The following is a 26,512-nucleotide window of genomic DNA, read 5'->3' as shown; positions in this document are numbered from 1 at the left end:
GCAGTTTTTATCACTTTTCATTAAGTCTAAGTGTGTGTGTGTGTGTGTGTGTGTGTGTGTGTGTGTGTGTGTGTGTGTGTGTGTGTGTGTGTGTGTGTGTGTGTGTGTGTGTGTGTGTGTGTTTGTCTGTATTTGTGTGTGTGTGTGTTTCTGTGTGTGTATGTGTATGTGTGTGTGTGTGTGTGTGTGTGTATGTGTGTGTGTGTGTGTGTGTCTCTGTATGTGTGTGTGTGTGTGTATGTGTGAGCGTGTTTCTGTGTGTGTGTGTCTTTCTGTGTGTGTGTGTGTGTGTGTGTGTGTGTGTGTGTGTGTGTGTGTGTGTGTGTGTGTGTGTGTGTGTGTGTCTGGAGGAGGCCACTAATGCTAAAACTCCAAGAAGGGAACTTTACAGTAGACCTGAAAGGAGGGAAGGATAGAAGAAAGGAGGGATAGGTACGGGCAGTCTTGAGGTGAGGAGGGAGGGAACAGGAATGGAGGATAGCTCAGTTAATGTGAGTGGCTGAGGGAAAGGAAAAGAGTGAGAGGAAAGTTTTATAGTGAATGAAGAAGAGAAGGTGACTGGAAAACAATGGAGGAGAGAGGGGAAAAAAAAAGTCAATTTCTTTCATGATAGATACAAATTTTTGCTATGAAGAACTATCACATAACAAAGGTCTACAAGCTACAAAACCTATTACCTATAAGAAAAGACACCATCTGTTATACCAAAGAATAGAAAAGGATAAGTTACAGCGAATCTCTATAAGGACACTGTCAAATGAGTGGGCCTTTTTTTCTTTATATTTTTGTTGCCCTTGGCCAATCCTCTTCTCTTAAATAAAAGAAAATAAACAGAGCAAGAACAGCATAATATAATCGATCATGAAACAGCGCTATGAAACATGTAGACTTCGTAGGGAAGGAAAAGAAAGCTATGTAAAGATTGATAAAGGTAAAAGTGGAAGGCTGGTGGAAGACAAAGGGAAGGCAGGAAAGCAGGAAAGAGTGGAAGGCAAAGAAAAGGAACTGACTACGAAGGAAGGACAAACGCAAAGGATGGAAGTAGAAATTAGCAGGAACAAATTTGCCATGTTATTGACTTCGAGATTTTTGCCTGTTGTTAGACTGGATGTTGATATTTCGTTTCTCAGTGCATCTCTCTCTCTCTCTCTCTCTCTCTCTCTCTCTCTCTCTCTCTCTCTCTCTCTCTCTCTCTCTCTCTCTCTCTCTCTCTCTCTCTCTCTCTCTCTCTCTCTCTCTCTGGAAGCAACTACATCTCTTTCTCATTACTAGTAAAATAAATATACTCGTGTTCTTGCACCTCACGTCCTGTCGCACAAAATAACAAAGGCGGTATCTTTCTCTAGCATGATTGGAGGCCTGTGATGGATAAAGATGAGTTGTGCTTATTTTGTGTAATGCTATTTAGAGGGACAGTGATTCTCGGAAACTGTGATCTACCTGTCAATGGAACTGCGATAAATATTTAATTGGGAATGTTTCTTTTCTTTTTATAGAAGGTAAGGAGAAAGTAGTAAGAAAAAAGTACAAGATGATAACAAAAGAAGGCCAATCAGCAACAAACTTTCAGGTCCTTGTAAGAGTGTCTTCTGACTACTTCTATTTATGTAGCTACATGAAAGAAGAGATAGGGCAGTAGAGGAGAGAGGGAGAGGGGGAAGGAAGAGGAGCAGAAAAAAGAGGAGGAGAAGGAGAGAAAAGGAGGAGGAGGTGAAAGTGGAGAAGAGACAGTAATACAGAAAATAAAGAAAAACTAACAAATGTGAATAACTTTACTAAGGAGAGAGTTTTGCCTCAATGCCATGAACGTCTCCCTCCACCAACACGCACACAGGAAAAACTTAAAAGGGAACCCCATTTCCTTTGTCGAAAGGAATAACTTATTGATGTTACTGTTGTTGTTGTTGGTGGTGGTGGTGGTGGTGGTTGTGGTGGAAAAGGAGGAGGAGGAGGAGGAGGAGGAATACAAAGGAATACAAAGGAAAGACCAAGCAACAACAGACCCTGGGGTCCTTACTAGGCTGCTTGGTTAACTATTCTATACTAACTACATAGTGTTAGAGACAGGACAGGAAAGCAGAAGGCTCCTCCCCATCCACCAATCCCACCAGCCGAAGCTGGCCGGAAAAGGAAAGGCACCATGTGGTATTGAAAAACCAAATGGAATTTTAGAGGATAGAGAAAAGAAGTTGTAATCTACGTCTACTCTTGTTTGTGGGGGATTAAAGAAAAAATGTTTGGCTTCGTTTGTTTTAAATCGCTTTCCTATTACCTTGAAACCGTTGGAGGAGGAGGAGGAGGAGGAGGAGGAGGAGGAGGAGGAGGAGGAGGAGGAGGAGGAGGAGGAGGAGAAGGAGAAGGAGGAAGAAGATGAAGAAAAGGAGAAAAAGGGAGAAAAAGAAAAATACAGAAAGGCAAAAATGAAAAAGAAGTGGAAAGATGATGAGCAGGACAAGGAGGAGGAGGAGGAGGAGGAGGAGGATCAAGAGGAAATAGAGAAAGAAAAGAAAGAGAAAGAAAGCATGGATGAATAGAAGTCAAATATCTGATGGCTGGCTGCTTGTTATTCGTGCTTGGCCTTTTGATCTTCGCAACACACAGTTATTGGAGCACGGTTGTTTGGGTCTTTGGGTGAAGGCTTTGATGACGAGAGCGAAGTGTATGTGGAAGGCAGCAAGGAAGGCATTAATACTAATAGTCTGCCTCGCGGTTGTTGTGAAAGGAGATGCTGGTCCGAAGTTTGCAGAGGAAACACTTAAAGAAGCAAAGCAACGTGAAATAAATGAAAATAAACTATCAGGATATAAAAGGCTTAAACAAATATGAATAAAACGGACGACTGCACGTGTGTATAGAATAAACGTGCATGGATTCCACAAAATCATCAAGCAAGGATCGTTTCATCAATTTACGAAAGCCAACGACGCAAGAATATTGACAGAGATATTCAAGACGAAAAAAAAAAATAAAGAAACGAAAGGACGATATATTAATTGAAAGTTATAAAATGAGATCAACTTTCAATAAACATTTATGAATCATAACAAAAAGCATGAAGAGTTTTAGAAAATTAAGACGTATGATAACAAATAAAAAAAAAACATGTATATGGTGAATAACTTAAAAAAATAGGATACAAAGACTTACTTAACATCAAACTCGCTTCATAAAGCACGAAACAGGCAAATAAGTACATACGAGAAGACCTCCTTTACAACCCCACCGCTGAACCTACTTCAAAACCGAAAAGAGAGAGAGAGAGAGAGAGAGAGAGAGAGAGAGAGAGAGAGAGAGAGAGAAATAACCGTAAACAGCGCTGGTAATGGATCAGCTGGGTTCACAAAACACACCGGAGTTTTGATTATGGATTTCCCGGCTGAGGTGCCGTGGCCAGGCAGGAGTTTGGTACCGTAGCTGACGAGAGATAAGGACGACACAGCTGGTGGAAAGTGACGTGTCTGGATTGTAGTGAGGAGTGAGAAAACTGGATATATGCTGTTAAAGAGAGAGAGAGAGAGAGAGAGAGAGAGAGAGAGAGAGAGAGAGAGAGAGAGAGAGAGAGAGAGAGAGAGAGAGATTTACATAACGTTACTATTAAGAGCAGATGCGAATCAACCTAAAAGCAAATAGACATAAAAAGAAGTCTTAAAAAAAATGTATGGAGACAAATATTCGCTGGAGACAACACTAGAAAAAAAGTACAATGACATCTGCAAGAATAATAGATAAAGCAAAAAAATATGCAGGAAGAGGAGGAGGAAAAAGAGGAAAGAGAAGAGGAGGAGGAAGAGGAGGAGGAGGAGGACAAAAAGGTGATGGTTAGGAGGGGGTGTTGGTGGTGGTTAGAAAAAAGAGGAAAAAAAAAGTGATGATCAATAACAAAAATAATAACATCAACAGCAGCAGCAACAACAACAACAACAACATAAACATAAACATAAACATAAACAACAACATAAACAACAACAACAACAACAGAAACAACAGCAACATAAACAACAACAGAAACAACAATAACAGAAACAACAACAAAAAAACAGAAACAACAACAGGAACAACAACAACAACAACAACATTCCCACCTTCGTAATGAAGAAGAAGAATAGGAAGAGAAAGAGAAAGAACAAGAAGAACATTAACAAGAACATGAAGAGCAAGAAGATTGTGATGCTGCTGTTGATGATGATGATGATGAAAGTACGACTGACGTTATAATTGGGAAGTTATCAAAAAAGAAAAAATTGAAGAAATAAGAGTGACTATATTTTTCTTTATCACCAGTTAAAAGCGAGACTCTATTTTCTGCTGTACAATGTAATTAACATACGTAAAAGACTATGGAGTAAAAATAGAATGAGAGAGAGAGAGAGAGAGAGAGAGAGAGAGAGAGAGAGAGAGAGAGAGAGAGAGAGAGAGAGAGAGAGAGAAAGGAAACGATACTAAAATATAAGAGAAGACTAGTCCAGCAAAATAAATAAAAAAAAAAACATAATAAATAGAGAATGAAGAAAAAGTAGTGGTGACAAGAGCATCAGTTACATCGTGACAGTAACCAAGAGAAAAGTGAAGCTTTATATTTTTTATATGAAAAATGTTTAGTTATTTTGCATTTTATGACACAAGAATAAATAACTTTTTTTTTTATTAATCATTCATAGATCTGAAAAAACCTATTAAAAATTGATAATTAGTAATAAGGATAAATAGTTGTTAATTACTATGTGGGAATGTCAAAGATATATGTATTAATGTTATCACCGAAGGCAATGCTCCACTTGGCTCGCTGTACTTTGTTTTATTCTGAAGATCTAATTAAACATTATTAACGCAAGCCTACCACTCTTCCAGAGACACTACACGATTATTTACCACAAGATATGCATATAAAGCATAATAATGGCGATCGTAAATGTCGACGCTGGCATGGTTATTTTCGGACCACAGGTTAAGATACATAACGTATATAGTGCTGGCAATACAGACCAAACAAACGTAAGCACAGTCACCATGGAACCGAGATAAGTATTACACATTAAATTCAACTTCCCCTGCATGCATGGCACTCCTCGGCATGTCAGAGAGACACATCATGGGAGAAATTCGAAAAGTGGAGGTACAAAAATAGCACCAAACGTTGCCATCCTTTTGTGTGTGATGAAAGATTAATGAGGAAAGGCGCCCACGCAAGACGAGGTTTTCCCCAGGTGCGGTAAGTGTTGGGTATACCTGGCTGACTCAAGGGATAAATTGGCCACTGCGGAATCTAAAATTTACCTTCCCTTCATATATTCTCTTTAGAAGTAAATCAATATTTTCGCTTCGTCTAATATCACCGATCTTTCTTCTGTAAAAGTTACATTACTGCTCACATAAACATGATATATACATGCCAATATGATCATGTATCTTTCTCTTCATCTACAAAGAATAAACTGCTTGAATTTGTTTCGTTTGGCACAGATGGAACGCTACTTCTACAATTCCAAGGAATCAGATTTAAAATGCCCATAGGATGTAGCGGTTCACAACTTAAGGCTGATAAATGGAATGATATTTATCAAGATATATATTTTTTCAATTTCTCACAGTATTAAGAAGGAAACTTTTCTGCCACAAAGACTTCAATTTATGTTGAAAGTTAAAATATTTCAGTGGAAAATGAAAGTATATATTTCCCATCAGCTTTAGCAATAAGAGACCCAAAATCCCTCAGAGCTATGTGGCGAGATGAAGGGTTAGGTTGGCCAGCGATCCGAGGCGGCGGCGCGCAAAGGGTACACCAAGTAATTAAAAAAAGGCGTCTGTAAATAAAAGGAAGAGAGGGAGAAATGGAAAAAGATTGTGGTGGATTGTGCTGCCAGGAGTAAAGGAGTGAAGGAAGAGGCGCCATGAGAGGTAATGATGAGGCTTTGTTGGCTACATTGGATATTGGGAGGCTGAGAAGAGAGGAAAGATGAGGAGGAGCAAAATTTACGAAGAATTTATGAGAGTAGATAGGAGAGAGAGAGAGAGAGAGAGAGAGAGAGAGAGAGAGAGAGAGAGAGAGAGAGAGAGAGAGAGAGAGAGAGAGAGAGAGAGAGAGGTTTGAATGGGAGTTCAGTTATATACAGTTATCAGTGTTTTCTATAGGTTAAGCCGATTGGAATCATAAGTTACATGTACAAGAACACTTTAATGTTGTAAGCGTCACACACATATGATAAGAGATCAATACAACTGTCTGATTACTGGTATTGATAAACGAGTGATGAGACTGGGTAAAGTGAAACAAAACCCGCGCCGATCAAAGATTATCCAGCTGGTCAAGATGCGGAATAAGGAAACAACCATTAGTTATCATCAACATATGACACGTTCACTCAAAAATTTTCCCTTTGAACTAAACCTCTCTCTCTCTCTCTCTCTCTCTGAAACAATCGATATATCCATCTATCTGCTGCTGGTACTATTATTATTATTTTCTATTACTGTTATTATTATTATTATTATTATTATTATTATTATTATTATTATTATTATTATCATCATTGTTATCATTATCATTATGGATAGTAATAGTAGAAGTGTTGTTGTTGTTGGTGGTGGTGTTGTCGTTGTTATTCTTGTTGTTGTTGTTTTTGCTGTTGCTGCTGGTGCTATTATGGGCACTGTTAAGTATACAAATAAAATAAAATCATCTTACACCCACTCACCACACACACACACACACACACACACACACACACACACACACAATGCTAAATCATCTTGTAATTAATTTTTCATCTCTTCTTTTTCAGATTACAGTGGAAACAAAACAATCCACGAGAAAGGAACCAAAAAGCCACTAATGAATTTTATTAGATAAAAAATCAGGAAAAAGATGAAATAAATAAACATTGCATAAATTTACCTGCCACGAAGAAAAATTAAAAAGTAAAGCAAAACAGCAAAGGAGCAATCTATGAAATTAAGATATACTTGACAAATCTCTCTCTCTCTCTCTCTCTCTCTCTCTCTCTCTCTCTTTCGGTGTAAAAAATACCTCACACTCCTCTGTACTGTACTCAGAGGAGGTGTTGAGTTCTAAAGAAGAAAGAAGATCAGCGGCGAGAAGTGAACATGAGTGGCAATGAACGACGCTCCGGAGGGACAAACACGTGAAGTGGGAAGAAAATGGGAGAGAAATCATGAAATATGAGAAAACACGCTTACGAAGATTAAGTAAAATAAAATTTGTAGAGAACTAGTAATACGAAGCAAAGACATCTAATGAATGGTGATGGAGAAAGCGTCTGTACGCAGTACTCTCATTTGGAAAGACAGGAAGGGAGGAAAGACACACTAAGACAATGAACTGTGTGGCAGAGTGAGCTGTAAGGTGATGTGTGTGCTGGGAGGAGGCCACACGGGGCCCACGGACGGCCGCTGACCGAGACAAGAACATTCGCGGCATGGTGGAGGGACTCTCGTCCACGGAGACACTGAGGGAGGCGCGGGAGGAGGCGGGGACTGATGGCGTGGAGGCATGGGAGGTTTGGAGCACGCTGTCCTCCCCAAAGCTAACGGAGGAGTTAGATTTGGAAGAAAGTTTCCTGTTGGGACTGAACCTGACAGAGGCCGCGGCGGTAGCAGCGGGCGGGGTGAGTGTGCTGGCAGAGGAGCAGTGCGATGCCCTCCGCCGGCTCAACCATTCGCTGCCCAACACCACCGCATGCCTGGGTCACGCGCCGCAGTTCACTCCGGAGTCCCAGGTGCGGACCATTGTGCTGGCCGTGATGGCGGTGCTCTCCTTGGTGGGCAACACGGCAACCATCGTCAGCATAGCGAGGGAGAAGAGACGCTCTCGCTCCACTGTGTATACGCTTATCCACCACCTGTCCGTAGCTGACCTCTTCGTTACCTTCGCCTGTCTCACCACCGAGGCCGTGTGGACCTTCACAGTGCAGTGGTTCGCTGGGAACTTTCTCTGCAAGTTCATAAAGTACATGCAGATGTTCAGTCTATACCTGTCCACCTTCATTTTGGTGTTGATTGGCGTTGACAGGTTCACGGCAGTGCGCTATCCAATGCGCCGCTCAGACACCCAGCGGCACTGCAGCTACAGCATCATCTTCGTGTGGGTGCTGAGCGGCATTCTCAGTATCCCGCAGGTAAGCATCCGTCACCTCTCTTCTTCCCCTGGTCGCCACATGAGCACTGCATGCTGTTCACATCTTTCCTTCCTCCACAGGTCAGTCAGATGCGCTACTCTTTGTCACCGTCATCATATTTGTGTTACCGGAGAGTAGAATAAGTATGAATATTGGTTCAGGTGTTACCGAAGAGTAAATCTAAAGAAAATACTTCATTCCAATATTTAGATGCAAGTATGGATAACTAACAATGTCAATCAAGAAGGTAACATTAGATCATTTCCTGCTTTCTGCCACCATAAATTACAAAATACACTTAATTCCAAAAAGTTTGAAGAATAGTTTTATCTAAAAGATCTTAAGGCGTGATGCAACGACGAATGTGTGTGTGTGTGTGTGTGTGTGTGTGTGTGTGTGTGTGTGTGTGTGTGTGTGTGTGTGTGTGTGTGTGTGTGTGTGTGTGTGTGTGTGTGTGTGTGTGTGTGTGTGTGTGTGTGTGTGTGTGTGTGTGTGTGTGCGTGTGTGTGTGTGTGTGTTTTGTAACCTTTCCCTCGTTAATAGTATCCTTTTGACATTTGCTGGAGGAGGTCGTTGGTTGAGGAGACGAAGCGAGAAGACACTGGCAGAATCGAGGATGGGGGGAGGGGGAAGGTAGGATGGCTTCACCGCAAGTTGTTGAGGGAAAGAAGTAACAACTTTAGCACTTCAGACGCAAGGACTAGTGGAGAGGAGAGAAGAGGCTTTCACCTTCACTCTCACCACCTCACTTTCTTTCACTTTGGCTGCCTCATTCTCTTTCAGTCTTCTTTGTGTTACATGATATTTTTACACGAAGTTCCAGCTTGTGTTCCTCGGCGAGTGTTGTTCCTTGAATGAATAGCCACTTAGATGGTGCCGGCTGCTGCATACAGAACACTACGCTTCTCCCGCCAAGTGCCATTATTACAAGTTTGTAGTGTTGAGGCGGATAGTTTTTTTGTTTTTTCCCTCTTTGATCGCTACTACCTGTTTTCTCTACTGATAAGGGGTGCTGCTCACTGCCAGACTGCGGGAGGTGTCCTTGTAGTGGTCAAGGCCACGCTCTGGTCTAGTGGGTAAAGTTAAACACCAGGAAGTATTAATATTCCTGATGCAGATGGTAAAGTCACTCAAAGGAATCCCAATAAGGCACATAACGGGAAGGCTGTGTGTGTGTGTGTGTGTGTGTGTGTGTGTGTGTGTGTGTCGCGTATCTTAGAAAACTATCACGGAACAGTTAAGGTTTCTCCAGCCAGCTGCACCTCACATTACCCACACTGCACCGCCACTTGTCTCGCCTTACCACATCCCGCGCCGCCGCTCCCTGCCATATCAGAGTGCGCGCCTTTCGCCCTTCCTCTTTCTTATCTTTGCTCTCACTTCCTGCGCTGCATTCGCAAGTAACAACACTGGTCACTGCCTTGAACTAGAACTTTTTATTGTAAGGCACCTTTCCTATTGATTTTAAGAAGTTGACCAAACACAATGATTAAAGTCTTCTTCATTGCCTTTCCTTTTTCTTTATTTTACATCTGACCTAGCATCACTTACTTGAAAAAATATTACGTTATTTGTGTTGGTATCGTTTCTACAACAACAACAACAATTCTACCACTACCAATACTACTACTACTACTACTACTACTACTACTACTACTACTACTACTACTACTATTACTACTACTACTACTGCTACTTCTTCTGCTACTACAACTATTACTAAAGTTAATAGTATTACTGCCACTATTTGATTCATACAAGTTGGTTTATCTGAAAGACATTAGAGAAAAATATGGTCAGAAAACAGAGCATAAAACAATATAAAAACAATACGAGTACTTATGTCTGGAAATAACAATAAAGAAGATGTGTTATGGCCATCACCCGTACATTGTCTTTTTGCTCACTCACACCAACCAAATTATCATTTCATTAGCTTATTTTTCCTAATTGAGTTGGTCTCTTCTCACATTCCTTTCTTAAAATTCAATTTCGGGATTTTTCCAAAGCCAGGCACAAACTGAGTTAAATAGTTAAATGATGCTGTCAGTGGAGAGGAGTATTGATTCCTTCCTCTAACCATTACTCTTATGATTTTATGATTTTTTTTGCCTATGGTTAGCGCATTTTTTAAGCTTACATGGTTTACTGTTCCCACCATGTATAACATGATAGATGACCGAAAAGCACTGGGCGTCCTTCAGTGGTCTCATGTATGTTGTTTATGGTGGTGACTTGGTGACAAATACCTTACTTAATTTTTCTTACAATTTACTGGAAAGAATACAACTGCAGTGCCGCCCCTTGGGTTCCTCACCTCACGCCCACCACACCACAATTACACTGGTCTGAGTCACAACAACTGTCTATACGTAACTCTTTTCCTTTAACATCTTATAGTTTATCACTTCTACCACAACCTATCACTCCTCTATATCCAGAGCAAAATTGGACAACTTGATTGAACCTTTTCAGATAAATCTATGGAGTGCAACAGTTAAACTGAATAAATCTATTAACACCGGTGTTCCTCAGGGTTCTGTCCTGTCACCCATTCTCTTCATATTATTCATCAATGATTTTCTAAAACAAACTTGTTGTCCACCCCTTCGCTGATGATACCACCCTACATTTTTTTCATATCTCTTCATGTCGGATGTGTGTGTACAGAGTTAGCCATGGACCAGTGGCTGTATCGCGCCTTCATGCGCCAGCTGCTTGTTGTGTTATATTACTCCAATATTAGCTTCTGTTATTATTGCTGCAGCCATTTCCGCCTGTCCTGCCTCGGAGGCATGACATATCCTGTCTTACTCAACGAAGGGACAGACATATGATACTGATGATGATACTGGTGGCATAGTGGATAAGGTGGTGAGCGTGGGATCGGGCAGACGTCTACGCGTGGGTTCCAATCCCACCAAGTACAGCCTTAAAACACTTTGCCATTTGTCGAGTGGTTTAAAGTTACCTACATATCACCATGATACCCAGGTTCTAGGTGGTTACACTCAAGATGAGCTTGGGCGGTGATATGGGCCCTAATATGGGTACCACTATAAATAAAATCGCCTGCGCCACTAATGGGCGGAAGCTGAACAGCGTTTCCTATACACTCTTCAAGTGTGCCTACTGGCGCTATAGGCCTTACCGTAAAAAAAAAAAAAAATATGATGATGATGAGTGAAAATAGTTGGTACAATTGGTGACTATAGTGATAAATAACAGTGAAAAAGACAACATTAACAACAACACAAAAAGTTTAATATACTTGAATATCTGCAAACAACGATGAACAAAACAAAGCGAGCGCATGCGTACACACACACACACACACACACACACACACACACACACACACACGGTGAAGAATATAGCGCTCATTGTTGAAAAAAATAATAAAGTAAATAAAACTTTACGGTTTACTGCGGGATAAGTTGATGAGACTGGCTTATCAGAGCTGTGAGACTGATGAGAGAGAGAGTGAAAGGCAATGCGAGATACTAAAGGAAAGATGGGCTGGAGTCACACGATGGAGATAAGCACTATGTTGCAGTGGACGAATGAATGGGGCAGGAGCAGAAAGGAGAGGAGGAGAAGGAGGAGAAGGAGGAGGAGGAGGAGGAGGAGGAGGAGGAGGAGAAACAACTTTAATTTTAAGGGGTGATTAAAGATGGCACATAAAAAAAGCCGGGAAGATAAAGAAAAATTAAATTGAGAAGACAGAAGATGATGAGGAAGGATATTCTAGGACAGCGTTTTCTGATCTTGGCATCCTTGTAGTGAGGTGTCCAGCATGCCCTATTTTTGGCTGGCATCGTGTTACTACAATGCTAAAATAAAGTGAAGTGCAGTACTGCGTGAGTAACATAAAGTACCAACCGTGTACCAGAAAGCTTTATGACGCGGACTTTTTTACGAAAGTGTGGAGGGTTCGTACAAACTCAGTGCTCTTCATTACCATACTAAAATGCGTTAACATAGTACAAAATCAGGTTGAAGTTCATGATGACAAACACACACACACACACACACACACACACACACACACACACACACACACACACTACATTTGTCAAAACGCATCTCTTCAGTACTGCTCACCCTGTGTTACGAATACTGACATTTTGCCGCCATGTATTCAGCACTTTCCAGCGCACCCCTGAACCAATTTCAGCACTCGTGGAGGTTCCAGCACCCCAGTTTAAGAAATACTGTTCTAGGAAGATGTAAAGGTGAGATGGCAAAGAGTCGAGAAGGGGAAGAGAAGAAGCGAAGTAGGAAGAGGGGAAATGGGTATTAACAAGACTGACTGACCTATCTCCATTAATTACTCTTATCAGATAATTCTCTCTCTCTCTCTCTCTCTCTCTCTCTCTCTCTCTCTCTCTCTCTCTCTCTCTCTCTCTCTCTCTCTCTCTTACTATGAATAAAACTTACTAGAAATACATTACAAACACAACACGAAGCTCATCAAGATATAGACGGGAAGACAGGAACACAAATTTCATGCGCTGGCTTCTCCATCGCTGCATTAATGAATAAATGGAAGACGACACTAACACTGGAGGCGAAGCAACACACGAGACAACACCACACAACCACAACCGACAAGGAGGAAATGATTTGTTTCACATGCAACACGTCGAACGAAATTAACCAGTGTGAATGTGTTATTGTGTACAGAGAGAGAGAGAGAGAGAGAGAGAGAGAGAGAGAGAGAGAGAGAGAGAGAGAGAGAGAGAGAAAGGCGCCGCTGATTAGAATAACTTTGGTTTATTATCTGTAATTCGTGTCATAAATTTCTTCATTTTCCGACTTCTATCCCTCTTTACTCTCTCTCTCTCTCTCTCTCTCTCTCTCTCTCTCTCTCTCTCTCCACTTTAACTCTATTCCACAAGATTCTCCATCATATAACTGTGAATATGCTCACTAATTAGGTACCAGAGGAGAGAGAGAGAGAGAGAGAGAGAGAGAGAGAGAGAGAGAGAGAGAGAGAGAGAGAGAGAGAGAGTGTGTGTGTGTGTGTGATTCTCGAGCACTACACACTGCCCTTTCATAATGTTTACTCCCTACTCTTACTTTGGCCATACTGAAGTCTTCTGGAATGCGTACATGGAGAAAGCTACTTAGGTTGGATTAACGTCTACCAACCTGATCATCGCGGCGAGTGGACACGTTTCCGAAGCTCTTTTTATTTATCTCATATTCTGAAAATCCTACCTGCCACCAAGGAATACTGAGAGCATACCAGAAGAAGAGGGAGACTAAGCGAGTTATCTGGTATTGGTTTCGTGTGTGTTTCCTAGAGGAAGCCTGAATGCAAATGTTACGGGCATAGAAAGAGGGTGCCCAAAACATATTGCATGCCACACTCGTTACCTGGGCAAGGCGACTGAGTGTCATTGCCTGCAAATGGGGCGATTGCGTGGTCTAGCCAAAAAAAAATGATCCTGTCACTTTGCTTGCCAAGGCTCTAAAGTCATCTGATGTTCTCTTTTTGCAGACGTGTATAAAGAGAACTAAGATTATGATCGTCCAGAAAAAAGGAAGAAGAAACTCTCAGATAGCAAAGAAGAAAACAGAATATTTATTATAGTGATTCGAGAACTAATTGATAAAAGAAGTATGTTGGAAGAAGTCATGGCTATTACTGACACACTAATGGCAATGTGGGTTATCTGTGGTAACAACAATATTCCAAAAAACATTGCAAGGAAGTTGAATGAAGCGGATAACCCTTCATTCCTAGAACAAGAGTGCCAGGAGCAGCCTGTGCTCGATTTCATAGAGTCTGCAAATGATTCAGCGTTTGGCGAAGCTAGGCAGAGCAAATTAAAATGTTACCGTTTATACATAATACGATCAATTATTTATTTTGTATATTTAGCCTTTGTCACTTGGAAATATTATTTTGAATCTTTCTAAATGGATTAACTGCAAGGAGGACTTTGCTCATATAAACAACATATCTGTTTGTAACTTCACTTCTATTTATGAAAATGAGGCAATTATAAGTTATCGTTAATTGCAGCTCGACATACTGTGCGTCATGTTGTTTAATTCAAGCAGCGCTGTTTGACCGTTTTCAATATTACATTAAGATTTTATGTGGGAAATTATCAGCATGTTTCTATATATTTGAAAAATCATATTTCATGAAAAATATTGTTAGTTGGAATTTAAAACCACGCACAAAGAAGAGAAAACATGATTATACGTATATATATATATATATATATATATATATATATATATATATATATATATATATATATATATATATATATATATATATAGTATATACAATGAAACTGAAGGAAACTGCTGAGATTCTACATTGTTATTTTTCCTTTCAGATATTTAAGAGAGTCTGTGGAAAACTTAATTTTGGTGATGCTGTATAAGTTTTATATTGGCGTAGTATTCAAAGCTTGACTGCTTTATCGGTATTTTTGGAGAGAAATCCTGAATCAACCATGCTCTTTCTTAAAAGTTGGGAGACGCTTTAGTAACTTAATCATTCAGTTTTATGGTACTGATTAACAAGGCATAGTCAGAGGAAAAGATCTTATGGAATGCAGTATCCCAAAAATATTTCCTTTGATTTTACAAGTCAAAAATAAAAAGACAAACGTAAAGAATAAATGAATGAATGTAACTAAACAAATGATCAACAGATAAACAGATAGATACATAAATAAGTAATAAATTAATAAATTGGACAGAAAAAAGAGACGATATTGATGTCATCCAAATGACAAATGCTTAATATTGTAATTTCAGGGGCCAGTAATTTATCAAGATAAACTTTATTTATAATCTAAATCTGACACGATATGTGAATTAATTTTCCTATCATGATTTATCATATATTAGTTATTCAATACCGATCCTGAAACATTGGCATCTACAAACGTAGACACAGAGTAATCCAAACTCACACATAAACAAACTCTCTCTCTCTCTCTCTCTCTCTCTCTCTCTCTCTCTCTCTCTCTCTCTCTCTCTCTCTCTCTCTCTCTCTCTCTCTCTCTCTCTCTCTCTCTCTCTCTCTAAGGAGTTTTGCCCACTGATAACCGAGACTGCTCTGGTATCAACTTGTTTTCAAATTTAAACTTTAACACAAAATCCTGAATGGAGGCTGGACACTCTTAGCCTGTGGCCAAAATTTCAAACTCCACTGAAACGAATAAATTAACAATACTTTTAAATCGAATACAATAAAAAGATAATGTAGGAAATTCACAAGTTTTTCCCTAACAGTTATGAAGTTAATTATATTGATGTGGAGAAACAAATAATTCACAAGAATTGATTGTAGTGACGTTATTGTCAAGGATGTCATCACTTAAATGTCTATAAATATCCTTTCTGAAAGTGATGACAGATTCTTGTGAAAAATATTTCATTTCATCTTTGAAATAAAGGTGGTTAGGGAAAATATTCATGGTCTAGTTATCTAACTTCACAATTTTTTGGTAAATGTAAAGTTTTGGAATCCAAAAATAATGCCTTTTATTCTCTATATTTGGGTGTGTCTCCTTTCACGTGTAGCCCCTGTTCACCTAGCAGTGAGTAGGTACGGGATGTAAATCGAGGAGTTGTGACCTTGTTGTCCCGGTGTGTGGTGTGTGCCTGGTCTCAGGCCTATCCGAAGATCGGAAATAATGAGCTCTGAGCTCGTTCCGTAGGGTAACGTCTGGCTGTCTCGTCAGAGATTGCAGCAGATCAAACAGTGAAACACACACACACACACACACAGATCGGTCTATGAGCTCTGAGCTCGCTCCGTAATGAGGAAGACTGGCTGGGTGACCAGCAGACGACCGAGGTGAATTACATACACACACACACACACACACACACACACACACACACACACACACACACCGCGTAGTGTAGTGGTTAGCACGCTCGACTCACAATCGAGTGGGACCGGGTTCGATTCCCGGGGGCGGTGAGGCAAATGGGCAAGCCTCTTAATGTGAAGCCTCTGTTCACCTAGCAGTAAATAGGTACGGGATGTAACTCGAGGGGTTGTGGCCTCGCTTTCCCGGTGTGTGGAGTGTGTTGTGGTCTCAGTCCTACCCGAAGATCGGTCTATGAGCTCTGAGCTCGCTCCGTAATAGGGAAGACTGGCTGGGTGACCAGCAGACGACCGTGGTGGTGAAATTAGGTACACACACACACAGACGCACACAATCGTTATAGCGGAAGTTTAACGAAATATTATTACTTAAAAGTATAAAGGCTACATTACACCAATGAACTTTAGTATTCAAAAAGCTGCTGTCCTAATCTATCTAATGTTACTTTTTAGCTTGTGCCCTTGTCGTTGTTGGTAAATACTTCTCGTGGAAAAATATTGATTTATTTGTGTGTGTGTGTGTGTGTGTGTGTGTGTGTGTGTGTGTGTGTGTGTGTGTGTGTGTGTGTGTGTGTGTGTGTGTGTGTGTGTGTGTGTGTGTGTGTGTGTGTGTGTGTGTGTTTCACTGTATGATCTGCTGCAGTCTCTGACGAGACAGCCAGACGTTACCCTACGGAACGAGCTCAGAGCTCATTATTTCCGATCTTCGGATACGCCTGAGACCAGGCACACACCACACACCGGGACAAGGTCACAACTCCTCGATTTACATCCCGTACCTACTCACTGCTAGGTGAACAGGGGCTACACGTGAAAGGAGACACACCCAAATATCTCCACCCGGCCGGGGAATCGAACCCCGGTCCTCAGGCTCGTGAAGCCAGTGTGTGTGTGTGTGTGTGTGTGTGTGTGTGTGTGTGTGTGTGTGTGTGTGTGTGTGTGTGTGTGTGTGTGTGTGTGTGTGTGTGTGTGGAAACCTCCAAATTTTGTGCAGCTTATTGAAAATTGAAATTTATACTATTGCTTTCAAGTAACAATATGTCTTCTAATTCATTTTGCTAAATATAAGTTATGAAAATGAAAAATAATAACACTGAAGGAGAAAGGAAGCTGAGACAATGTTGGGTACCGTAAAAATAGCACATGGAAAGATTATAAAAAGATGAAAGCGTGGGATGAAGAGAGGGAAACAGTAAAAAGAGGAGTTGGATCTAAAGAATACAAAAAAAAAAATAAACACGAGAGGAAAGAACATAAAAAGCGTAGTTCATAGCATCCAAAAAAGCGAGTGGAAGAATGTTTGCAAGGAAAGGTAAAAGAGATTCCAGGTAAAGGAAAGAAATTCAGTATACAAAAGAGAAAATAGAAAAAAAATACGATCCCAGAAAAAAAACGTGGAGAGGAAAATAGGAAAAGAAACAGTAAAATCAGGATGTTAAAAGAGCTGTCAAAGGAAAAGTAAAATAAAGAAAACTTGTGATTAAGATAGGATTTGTAATCAGAGAAGCGTTCTGACGAGAAAAGTTAAAGGAGGGAATGTAAGAAGAGAAGGAAATTGAAGCAGAAAAATTGTTGAGCAAAAGGGAAATAAGTTTACTAAAGAAGACAAGAGCAAGTGAAGAGTAAAATGCAGTGTTTTGTGTGCACGCAAAAGCACAATAAATATCTCAGCGGGATCCAAATGTGTGGTACGTCAGATTTTACAGACGAGGTCATCATTCCCCCTCCACACGCCTCGGGTAGAAAGAAAAAGGAAAACAAAATCTTAGTATATAAGATACCCTCCCCTTCTATTTTCTTTTCAAAATATCTTGCTGTAAATAATAACGACTGATGACAAGGATCGTCTCTGTTAAGGTCAAGTCCACACTAATGTTTTTATGGTCAACTACAAATACATGCAACGCCAGCAGCGCACAATTTCCACACTTAATCTGTCCGGTGCTACAATCCTCCATTTCTAGCTGCATGAATGTCTCCTGGCCATCGCTGTCCAGGTGCTTCTGGAGCAATAAGAACAATTTGTGCAACGCAACCAGTGACGAAGAAATCGCTCAATAGTGAATATCGAGTGATACTAGAATGACAGAAAGGTAACAAAGCCTGCACTGATTAAGAAAACCTGTTTAAAATAGAACATAGGTTGGCAGAGTTGTATCATTACAGACCTGTATCATTACCGGCAAACGTAACCACAATACAATACAACCTATTTGTTGAGATAAGAAGGTTCCGTCGATGCAGCGTTGAAGAGAGTGTGGTTAATTTTGAAATTTCTGTTGTTGAAGGAAACACAGATACTAAGAGAAGGGTTTCATGATTTGGCTTATCATTAAAAACTTCTTTCATTAAACAGGGCAGATAACATTACTCCAATTAATATGACGAAAGGTTACACGAGCTTGTTTGTTTTCCTGTGATTAGTTAGAAGGTCATAACATTCCGTCACAAACCTGTGTATCAGAAGTTAATGACCGGTACATACATACGGTTTGTATTTGCCCAATATCAATAGCGAGGCTCTGAATAATTTGCCCATATTGTTCTCCGCTCTGGTTACTTTTATCGCTCTCACTCTAACGATACGTGTGATCTATACATTCGCGAATTTCCAACCACCTGGCAACAACAAGACAACAGCAATTAGGTTTACATACTGATATTAAGAATGAGTGTACTCCAGCTCTAAAAGATATCAAATAGCAACAATGTTTTCTTTACAATATGTCGGTAGTGATCATGAAGTCGTCCCTCAATGACCTTAATTTCTCGATGTCTGTGAATAGCGGGTATATCATCACTGAACTACATAGACGTCTCTCTCTCTCTCTCTCTCTCTCTCTCTCTCTCTCTCTCTCTCTCTCTCTCTCTCTCTCTCTCTCTCTCTCTCTCTCTCTCTCTCTCTCATCTTTAGTCAATCAACCAATCAGTCAATGCACCAACATTAGCGATCTTAGTAAAATTACGAGTGATTTTAGGAACAACAGAGCTCGAAATGAAGTTTTCTTTTCTTTTCTTTCCCTTACATAGCAAGTTGTTCTCTCCGTACATGTGTGAATGTTTTAATGGTGCCGGCGATTGCTTAGCCGTGACCATGCAGCTGCCTCCTTACTCAATTGTACTTTCAAGAATTCTATTACTTGTCTGGCGTTTTGTTAAGGGTGACGAATTTCAGTGAGAAAGAAAGAGATAGATAGATAGATAGATAGATAGATAAATAGATAGAGGTAGATATATAGATAGAGGTAGATATATAGATAGATAGATAGATAGATAGAGAGAGAGAGAGAGAGAGAGAGAAAAGTTCCATTCAGACCCATTGTACACGTGAATAAGGAGAATTGGTTAACTTGGAGGGCGTAATCAAATTGTGTGGGAAAGTGAAAGAAAGCCTTACAAAGAACCCCTCTTCGAAAACTTTGCCGGTGTATTGAGTGTCCCATAAAAGAAGGAAATGTTTATGTGTCAGTGGTGAACTTCAAGGACAATGACCAAATATCTGACAGGGAAGACGTGGGAGGAAGGAACATAAAGGAATCAACGAAGACTGAAAGAAAAATAGAATATATATCGAGAAATAAAATAAAGTGCAGTGAATAGAATAAAGTAAAATATTATAACTGAGGATGAATAACAAAGACAGAGAGAATAAGAGAGAAAAGTCAAATACATAAGATACTGATAAAGAATGTAAAAAAAATGCTCTCCAGGTCTCTCTCTCTCTCTCTCTCTCTCTCTCTCTCTCTCTCTCTCTCTCTCTCTCTCTCTCTCTTTCGTGCTCATTCTTGTCTACGGAAAACAATTCGTTAATATACATACTCACATAAAGAGAGAGAGAGAGAGAGAGAGAGAGAGAGAGAGAGAGAGAGAGAGAGAGAGAGACTCACATACAAACCTGCAGACCGACTGACCAACCGACACATAGACAGACAGACAGCGAAATATAGCATGCGTGTAGCTCCTCCTCCAAAGCTATACACGTCACATCACTCTTATCATTGCCCTTCTGGCTCTGGCTTTCCCTCCACCAAGCAAACGGCAGACAAATTGCGGATCTTTCTTTAACCCATATTGAGAAACGCCTTCCTCTCTCACTACAACAATTTTGCAAGGCCACACGGACAAATAGCGTGGTTTTGGAGACAGTTCTTCATCTTAATAACCTAAAAATCTTACCAATCTATCACCAGAATCATGAAAAACACTCTTAAAAACATGAGAATCTTCATCCACAGCATTTGAAAACCATGATGGTGAGAGAGCAGAGCGTTTCAGAATACAGGTTTTTATGACGACTCAATGCTCACTTAGGTATATTTTTCTTAGGGGGTTGAAATATCTTTGCGAGTGTTAGACAAGGTTCCTGCTATTCGAAATTATACTGAGCAGTTGTTTTGTATAATGTTGCTGAATGGAACTAGGTACACGACGAGTAAGATGGAAAGAAGGACAGGAGGAAAAGAAGGAAGAAGAAAAGGAAGATGAAGAGGAAAAGGAAGAGGAGGAAGAAGTGGGAAGGAGCAAGAGCTGAAAAAGAAAAGGATAATAAGGTAGAGAGGGAGGAAAGACGGGGAGGAGGAGGAGGAGGAGGAGGAGGAGGAGGAGGAGGAAGAGGAAGAGGAAGAGGAAGAGGAGGAGGAGGAGGAGGAGGAGGAGAAGGAGGAAGAAAGAGGAGGAAAAGGAGGAGGAGGAAGAGAAAGAGGAAGAGGAAGAGGAAGAGGAGGAGGAGGAGGAGGAGGAAGAGGAGGAGGAAGAGGAGGCCAAAACTGAAAGGATACAAGAAGCCCTGGTTGGCGTTAAGTTGATGGATGACGAGGTTCTTTTTAAAGGAAACTATCGTATGTGTTTTGTCTTCATTTCGTCCTTGACCTGCTCGATAATCTGCTCTCATTTTGCTATTAATATACGTCAAAAGTTTCTGTGTCAAATATTTACACTTTCGCAGGTCTTGGCTATTGTGTTTCTCCAGATGAATATTCTTGAAACAAACTCTGTTCAAACTATGGGTCATTTTTCATTAGCTAATCAATCAATGTGTTCTTCCAATCCACTCTGTTACCTTTTTGTCTATATGATGGGTTATTATTTTTCTTTCTCTTGAATCTCTACGTCTGTCTTCAATGTCTATCTGGTTTTGCATCACAGTGTCCGTTTGCATTTCTAAGATAAAGAAATAAGAAGACCAGCAGGCTTAAAGAAAGACATCCTATAGATACGTATTTCGTCGATAGACAAAGATACATATGTAGACTGACAAAAAAACATAGACATAAGAACCTCGTGTGTGTGTGTGTGTGTGTGTGTGAGAGAGAGAGAGAGAGAGAGAGAGAGAGAGAGAGAGAGAGAGAGAGATTAAGAGTTTGGTATTAAGACCACAATACCTTATTTTTCTTACTTTTCCGAGGCTTGTATAGATTTTTTGTCAGCTGAACGGGACATATTAAATCTCTCTCTCTCTCTCTCTCTCTCTCTCTCTCTCTCTCTCTCTCTCTCTCTCTCTCTCTCTCTCTCTCTCTCTCTCTCTCTCTCTCTCTCTCTCTCTCTCTCTCTCTCTCTCTCTCTCTCTCTCAGTACCAATAGCGCCAAACATTTTCTTGACTTTATGAACTGACAATTTATACACATGACTGCATATGAAAGAAAAGGACGAAATGGAGGAATAGGAAAAACAGGAAGAGCAGAAGGAGGAAGACAAGAATAGGAGAAAGAAGAGGAAGAGAAGGAGAGAGAGGAGGATAGATACGAAAGAAAATGATCCTACTCAATATCGAAGCATCACTTTCCTCATTTTTACTCAACATAATAACAGTACATCCTTCTTTATACCCTCAGTGCGCCGCTAACACAAACAAACGAGAGAACGAGAGACTGTGCAGTAGTGTCAGGGAGCAGTAACGTGTGGCGCCAGGGGTGTCTCGGAGGGGCGATGCAGTAGATGAAAGGAAGAGCGTTGAGTGGGTGCATAGCTGGGTGCAGGATGTGGCGCCAAGGGGTGTCTTGTGTCTGGGTTGTGAGGAAGTGGAGTGGTCGTGTTATAGGTGCAGTGATGGGTGTGTGGTCGGGGTTAGGATTACGAAGCAGTAACTCTCTAGAATTTGCTTCCTCACTGGGGTCGCGGGGATAAACGCTGAGACTTTGGCCATCTCAAGAGACCCGGATGGACGGCACGAGGAGGAAGAGAAGAGGAAGAGAGCCAAATGAGTCGCGTGGTAGAAGTTCAATTAAGAGGACAATGCGTGTGTCTAATGGCCACACATAGGTCCACACACACGTGCGCGGAATGTTAGAAAATTAAGAAAATGAATTAAAACTAGTTGATAGTTACAAAATTCGAGAGTTAGAATTGTAAAAGGTGAATGTATGGGAGACAAATATCGGTAATTACAGCGGACTCAGGGAAAAATAGAGGAAAAATGACGTTAATGATGGACCTTTATGACAGTCCTGTATAGTGAAATGTGGACAAAAACTCAAACAAGTAAAAAGAAATGGAAATGTAAAACTGAAAACTGAAAAGGAAAAGATGTTATATTCAATGAGGGTGCAAAATGAGACGTTTAATAACAGAGCAAATACTACTACTACTACTACTACTGCTACCACTAGTGCTACTACTACTACTACTACTACTACTACTATTATTACTACTACTACTAATGCTACTACTACTACTACTACTACTGCAGTACTATTACTACTACTGTTACTTACTATTGCTGCTGCTACTGCTACTACTACTACTACTACTACTACTACTACTACTACTACTATTACTACTACTGCTACTACTACTGCTACTACTACTACTACTATTAAACAACAACAACAACAACAAAAACATCAACAACAACAACAACAACAACAACAACAACAACAACAACAACAAAATAAAAACATCAACAACAACAACAACAACAACAACAACAACAACAACAACAACAACAACAACAACAAGAGCAATAGCACAATCACAAACAACGAAAATCTGAAATGGTAAAAATGGAGAAAAAAAAAATAATTGGATGGAAGTGCAGAGGTGAAATAATAAAGGAAAAAGGGCTGGTGTAGCGCGGCCCGGCGACATAAATCTGCCAGGGCCTAAAGCTGGATGAGAAAAGTATACACATTTTTGCGAGCAGTGACACGCCAGGTCGATCCCCGTTGTTTACTGTGGTGACACTCGCATGAGGGGAGGGCAGCGAGGGAAGAAACGGGAAAGAGAAGAAGGAACAAAAAAGGCAAAAATGATGTAATGCTGGAGGTTGGAGGAGGAGGAGGAGGAGGAAGAGGAAGAGAGGGAAGAAGAAATAATTGCAAAAAAAAAAGAATATTGGAGAAGAAGGAAGTTTTATGGTTATAAATGGGCAAAGTTTGCTTGCGAGCGCGCCAGTCCATGTCTGTGTGTGTGTGTGTGTGTGTGTGTGTGTGTGTAAGAATCTCATATTGCGATGATTGCTATTTTCTATATTTCATTTCGACATTTCGACAGAGAGAGAGAGAGAGAGAGAGAGAGAGAGAGAGAGAGAGAGAGAGAGAGAGAGAGAGAGACTTGCAAACAAAGATAATAATTGAGAGTTTATGATTAATGGACGTCAGCGCAAAATACCATAAAATTCTCTGAAAATGTATGGAAACTACATTCACTTTCTTTTCTATCTATCTACCATACTCTCTCTCTCTCTCTCTCTCTCTCTCTCTCTCTCTCTCTCTCTCTCACCCCCAGGCTGTAAATTCACAACACATGAACGACTTCAGTTATCACACACACACACACACACACACACACACACACACACACACACACACACACACACACACACACACACACACACACACACACACACACATCCCCCTACTCCAAAGAGACAAGAAAGGAGATTAATAAAAACATTGATATAAAAAATCTACTCACTAAACAAATTTGCAATATATACTGCTTTTTCATGTTCCATCTAAAATCTTAATAAATTCCTTTGCTTTCATACAAATACGGTCTATTCACAAAGCAGAGAGAGAGAGAGAGAGAGAGAGAGAGAGAGAGAGAGAGAGAGAGAGAGAGAGAGAGAGAGAGAGAGAGAGAGAGAGAGAGAGAGAGAGAGAGAGAGAGAGAGACTTACCATAAATTGTAATCACACTATTTCTTTTAACTTCCCATAAGTATCTTCATTATTTAATCTATCTTTCTTATTTCATCTATTTATTACTTTTCTCCACATTTTATTTCTTTCCATCTTCACTCAGCTCGTACGCATCTCTCTCTTTCATGGTGCCTGCCTGACTCATCCACACTGCAGTTCAACCTCCACCTCCACATTCAGCTCTACTTCCACCTCCACCTCCCTCTCCACCTTTCTTCATTTCGCAGCACAAATACACTCTCATCCCACGGTCATCTTTATGCTCACCCTTCCCTTATATTTTCATTCCACTCTCGCTTCCCTGAAATAATTCACTCGCGTCCGTTAGTCTCCTCTCTCTCTCTCTCTCTCTCTCTCTCTCTCTCTCTCTCTCTCTCTCTCTCTTTAGTATATTGTTTGAGAAAACTAATTAAACAACGATCAGATGAGATGAGAGAGAGAGAGAGAGAGAGAGAGAGAGAGAGAGAGAGAGAGAGAGAGAGAGAGAGAGAGAGAGAGAGAGAGAGAGAGAGAGAGAGAGAGAGGGAGGGTGGGTGGGAAAAACAGACAGACAGACAAACAGACAGATAGACAGACCAACCGACCCACCAACCGACACACCAAGAGAGAGAGAGAGAGAGAGAGAGAGAGAGAGAGAGAGAGAGAGAGAGAGTAATCACACGAAGCAATAACCAGTGGGAGTAAGTGTTTCTGTAAAGTGATAACAATAATGCATAAAACTGTCCCGTGTGTTGTGACTATCACGGCCATAAATAGAAATAAAAAGGAAGAGAAAAAAAAAAACAATACGAAGCGCCAGAAAATTTATCGCCACTGAAAGCAAATATTTTGACGTCCCTGCAATGTTTTTCTTAGTGTTCTAATTGACTCACGCGCGTTGCTGGAAAAAATAGGCAGGTTTATCAGGTAAATCAGGCGTTTTTGTTATTTTTTTTCTCATTATTCTGTTCCTCCAACTTTTCCTTCTTCTTTTTTCTTTTTTCCTCTTTTTCTTTTTTCATTTTCTTCATTATTACTTCATTTTCTTCTCTGTGTTTCTTCTCCTTCCTCTTTTCTTCCTCTTTTTCTTCTTTTTTTTTACTTTTCATCATCATCATCATCTTGTTCTTGTTCTTGTTCTTGTTCTTGTTGTTGTTGTTGTTCTTCTTCTTCTTTTTCTTTTCTTCTTCTTCTTTATCTTCTTCGTTCACCACCAACACCTCCTCTTCCTCTTCCTCTTCCTCCTCCTCCTCCTCCTCCTCCTCCTCCTCCTCCTCCTCCTCCTCCTCCTCCTCCTCCTCCTCCTCCTCCTCCTCAGCCTCCTCCTCCTCTTCCTTTTCCTTCTCCTTCTTCTACAACGCCACCTTCTTTTACTATTCTTCCTTCAAAACACCACCTTTCAACAAAGTTCAAGCAAAAATTCTCACACTTATCAATAACAACCCACTTAATTACGTAACCCCTCATTTGATTACCACCGGCAGGAACAATGAACGCTCCTCAGTGGTGCTTCCGTTTTCTTCACGTAAACACACGATTGATACCTCTCGTTTAGTGTTACCGTTTTAATGAAGGCAGCGGAATACATTAGCACGTAAGTTCCCTGCCACTCTTATGTAGATTTATTCCCAACCCAGTCAGTTAATTTGCGATGATAGAGAGGGGGAAGTGAAATTAAAGTGAGGATAAGATGAAGGAGAAATAAAATGAAGATTCCGACGGTGGATAGAAGGGAGGTAACTGAATAAAGGGAGAAGAAGGATGAGGAATAGTAAGAGAGAAGAAAGAAGGATATTTGTACGCTACGAAAAAGCTATGAGGTGAAATTAGGGTGAAAATAAGATGAATGGGAGATGAAGGAAGATTCTGACGGTGGACAGAAGACAGACACCTGAGTAAAGGAAGAAGGAAGATGAGGAATAGATGGTGAAAGGGAAGAAGAGAGAATATTTGTATGATACGAAAAAAAAATTCTATGAGATGAAAATTAAAGCAAGGATAAGATGAAGCGGAGATAGAAAAGAAGGATGAAGAATAGTAGAGGAGGAATAGAAGAAGTGATGATGAAAGGAATAAAAGGAGACCATATTTACACTACGAAAAGCTTCAATAAACGGGAACAAACTGACGTAACTGCGATAAAAGTGAAGAAAGGACCTTGACGGGAGAGCAGAAAAAATAGGATAAAAATAGGATAACGTGAGAAAAACAAGGGAAAAAAAATTAGTTCAGCGATATATCAAGCATGGAAATAAACATTTTTGGCAGAACTCTTCTTGTAAAAGGGATAAAAAAAAGGATAGAAAAAGAAGAAATGAGAAAAAATAAGTAACATATGGGAATGTAAAAAGGCGGCAAAAAAGGAAAAAAATGTAGGGGGAAATAAGTTATAT

General features: G+C 40.3%; 1 protein-coding gene across 3 annotated transcripts in view; it reads left to right on the top strand.

Moving 5' to 3' along the window:
• The window catches only part of LOC123498037 (gonadotropin-releasing hormone receptor-like), a 190,035-nt gene that overhangs the window by 63,756 nt on the left and 99,767 nt on the right, over positions 1 to 26,512 (top strand). For all 3 annotated transcript variants that reach the window (XM_045245116.1, XM_045245114.1, XM_045245115.1), the window contains one exon: positions 6,780 to 8,132. In XM_045245116.1, the coding sequence (XP_045101051.1) occupies positions 7,434 to 8,132 (699 nt within the window). In that variant the 5' untranslated portion in view covers positions 6,780 to 7,433. The remainder of the gene's footprint in view (positions 1 to 6,779; positions 8,133 to 26,512) is intronic.

The sequence above is a fragment of the Portunus trituberculatus genome, chromosome 47 (assembly GCF_017591435.1).
Source record: "Portunus trituberculatus isolate SZX2019 chromosome 47, ASM1759143v1, whole genome shotgun sequence".
Lineage (NCBI taxonomy): Eukaryota > Metazoa > Arthropoda > Malacostraca > Decapoda > Portunidae > Portunus > Portunus trituberculatus.
Note: the sequence above shows the minus strand (reverse complement) of the source record. Positions and strands in the feature narration are given on the sequence as shown.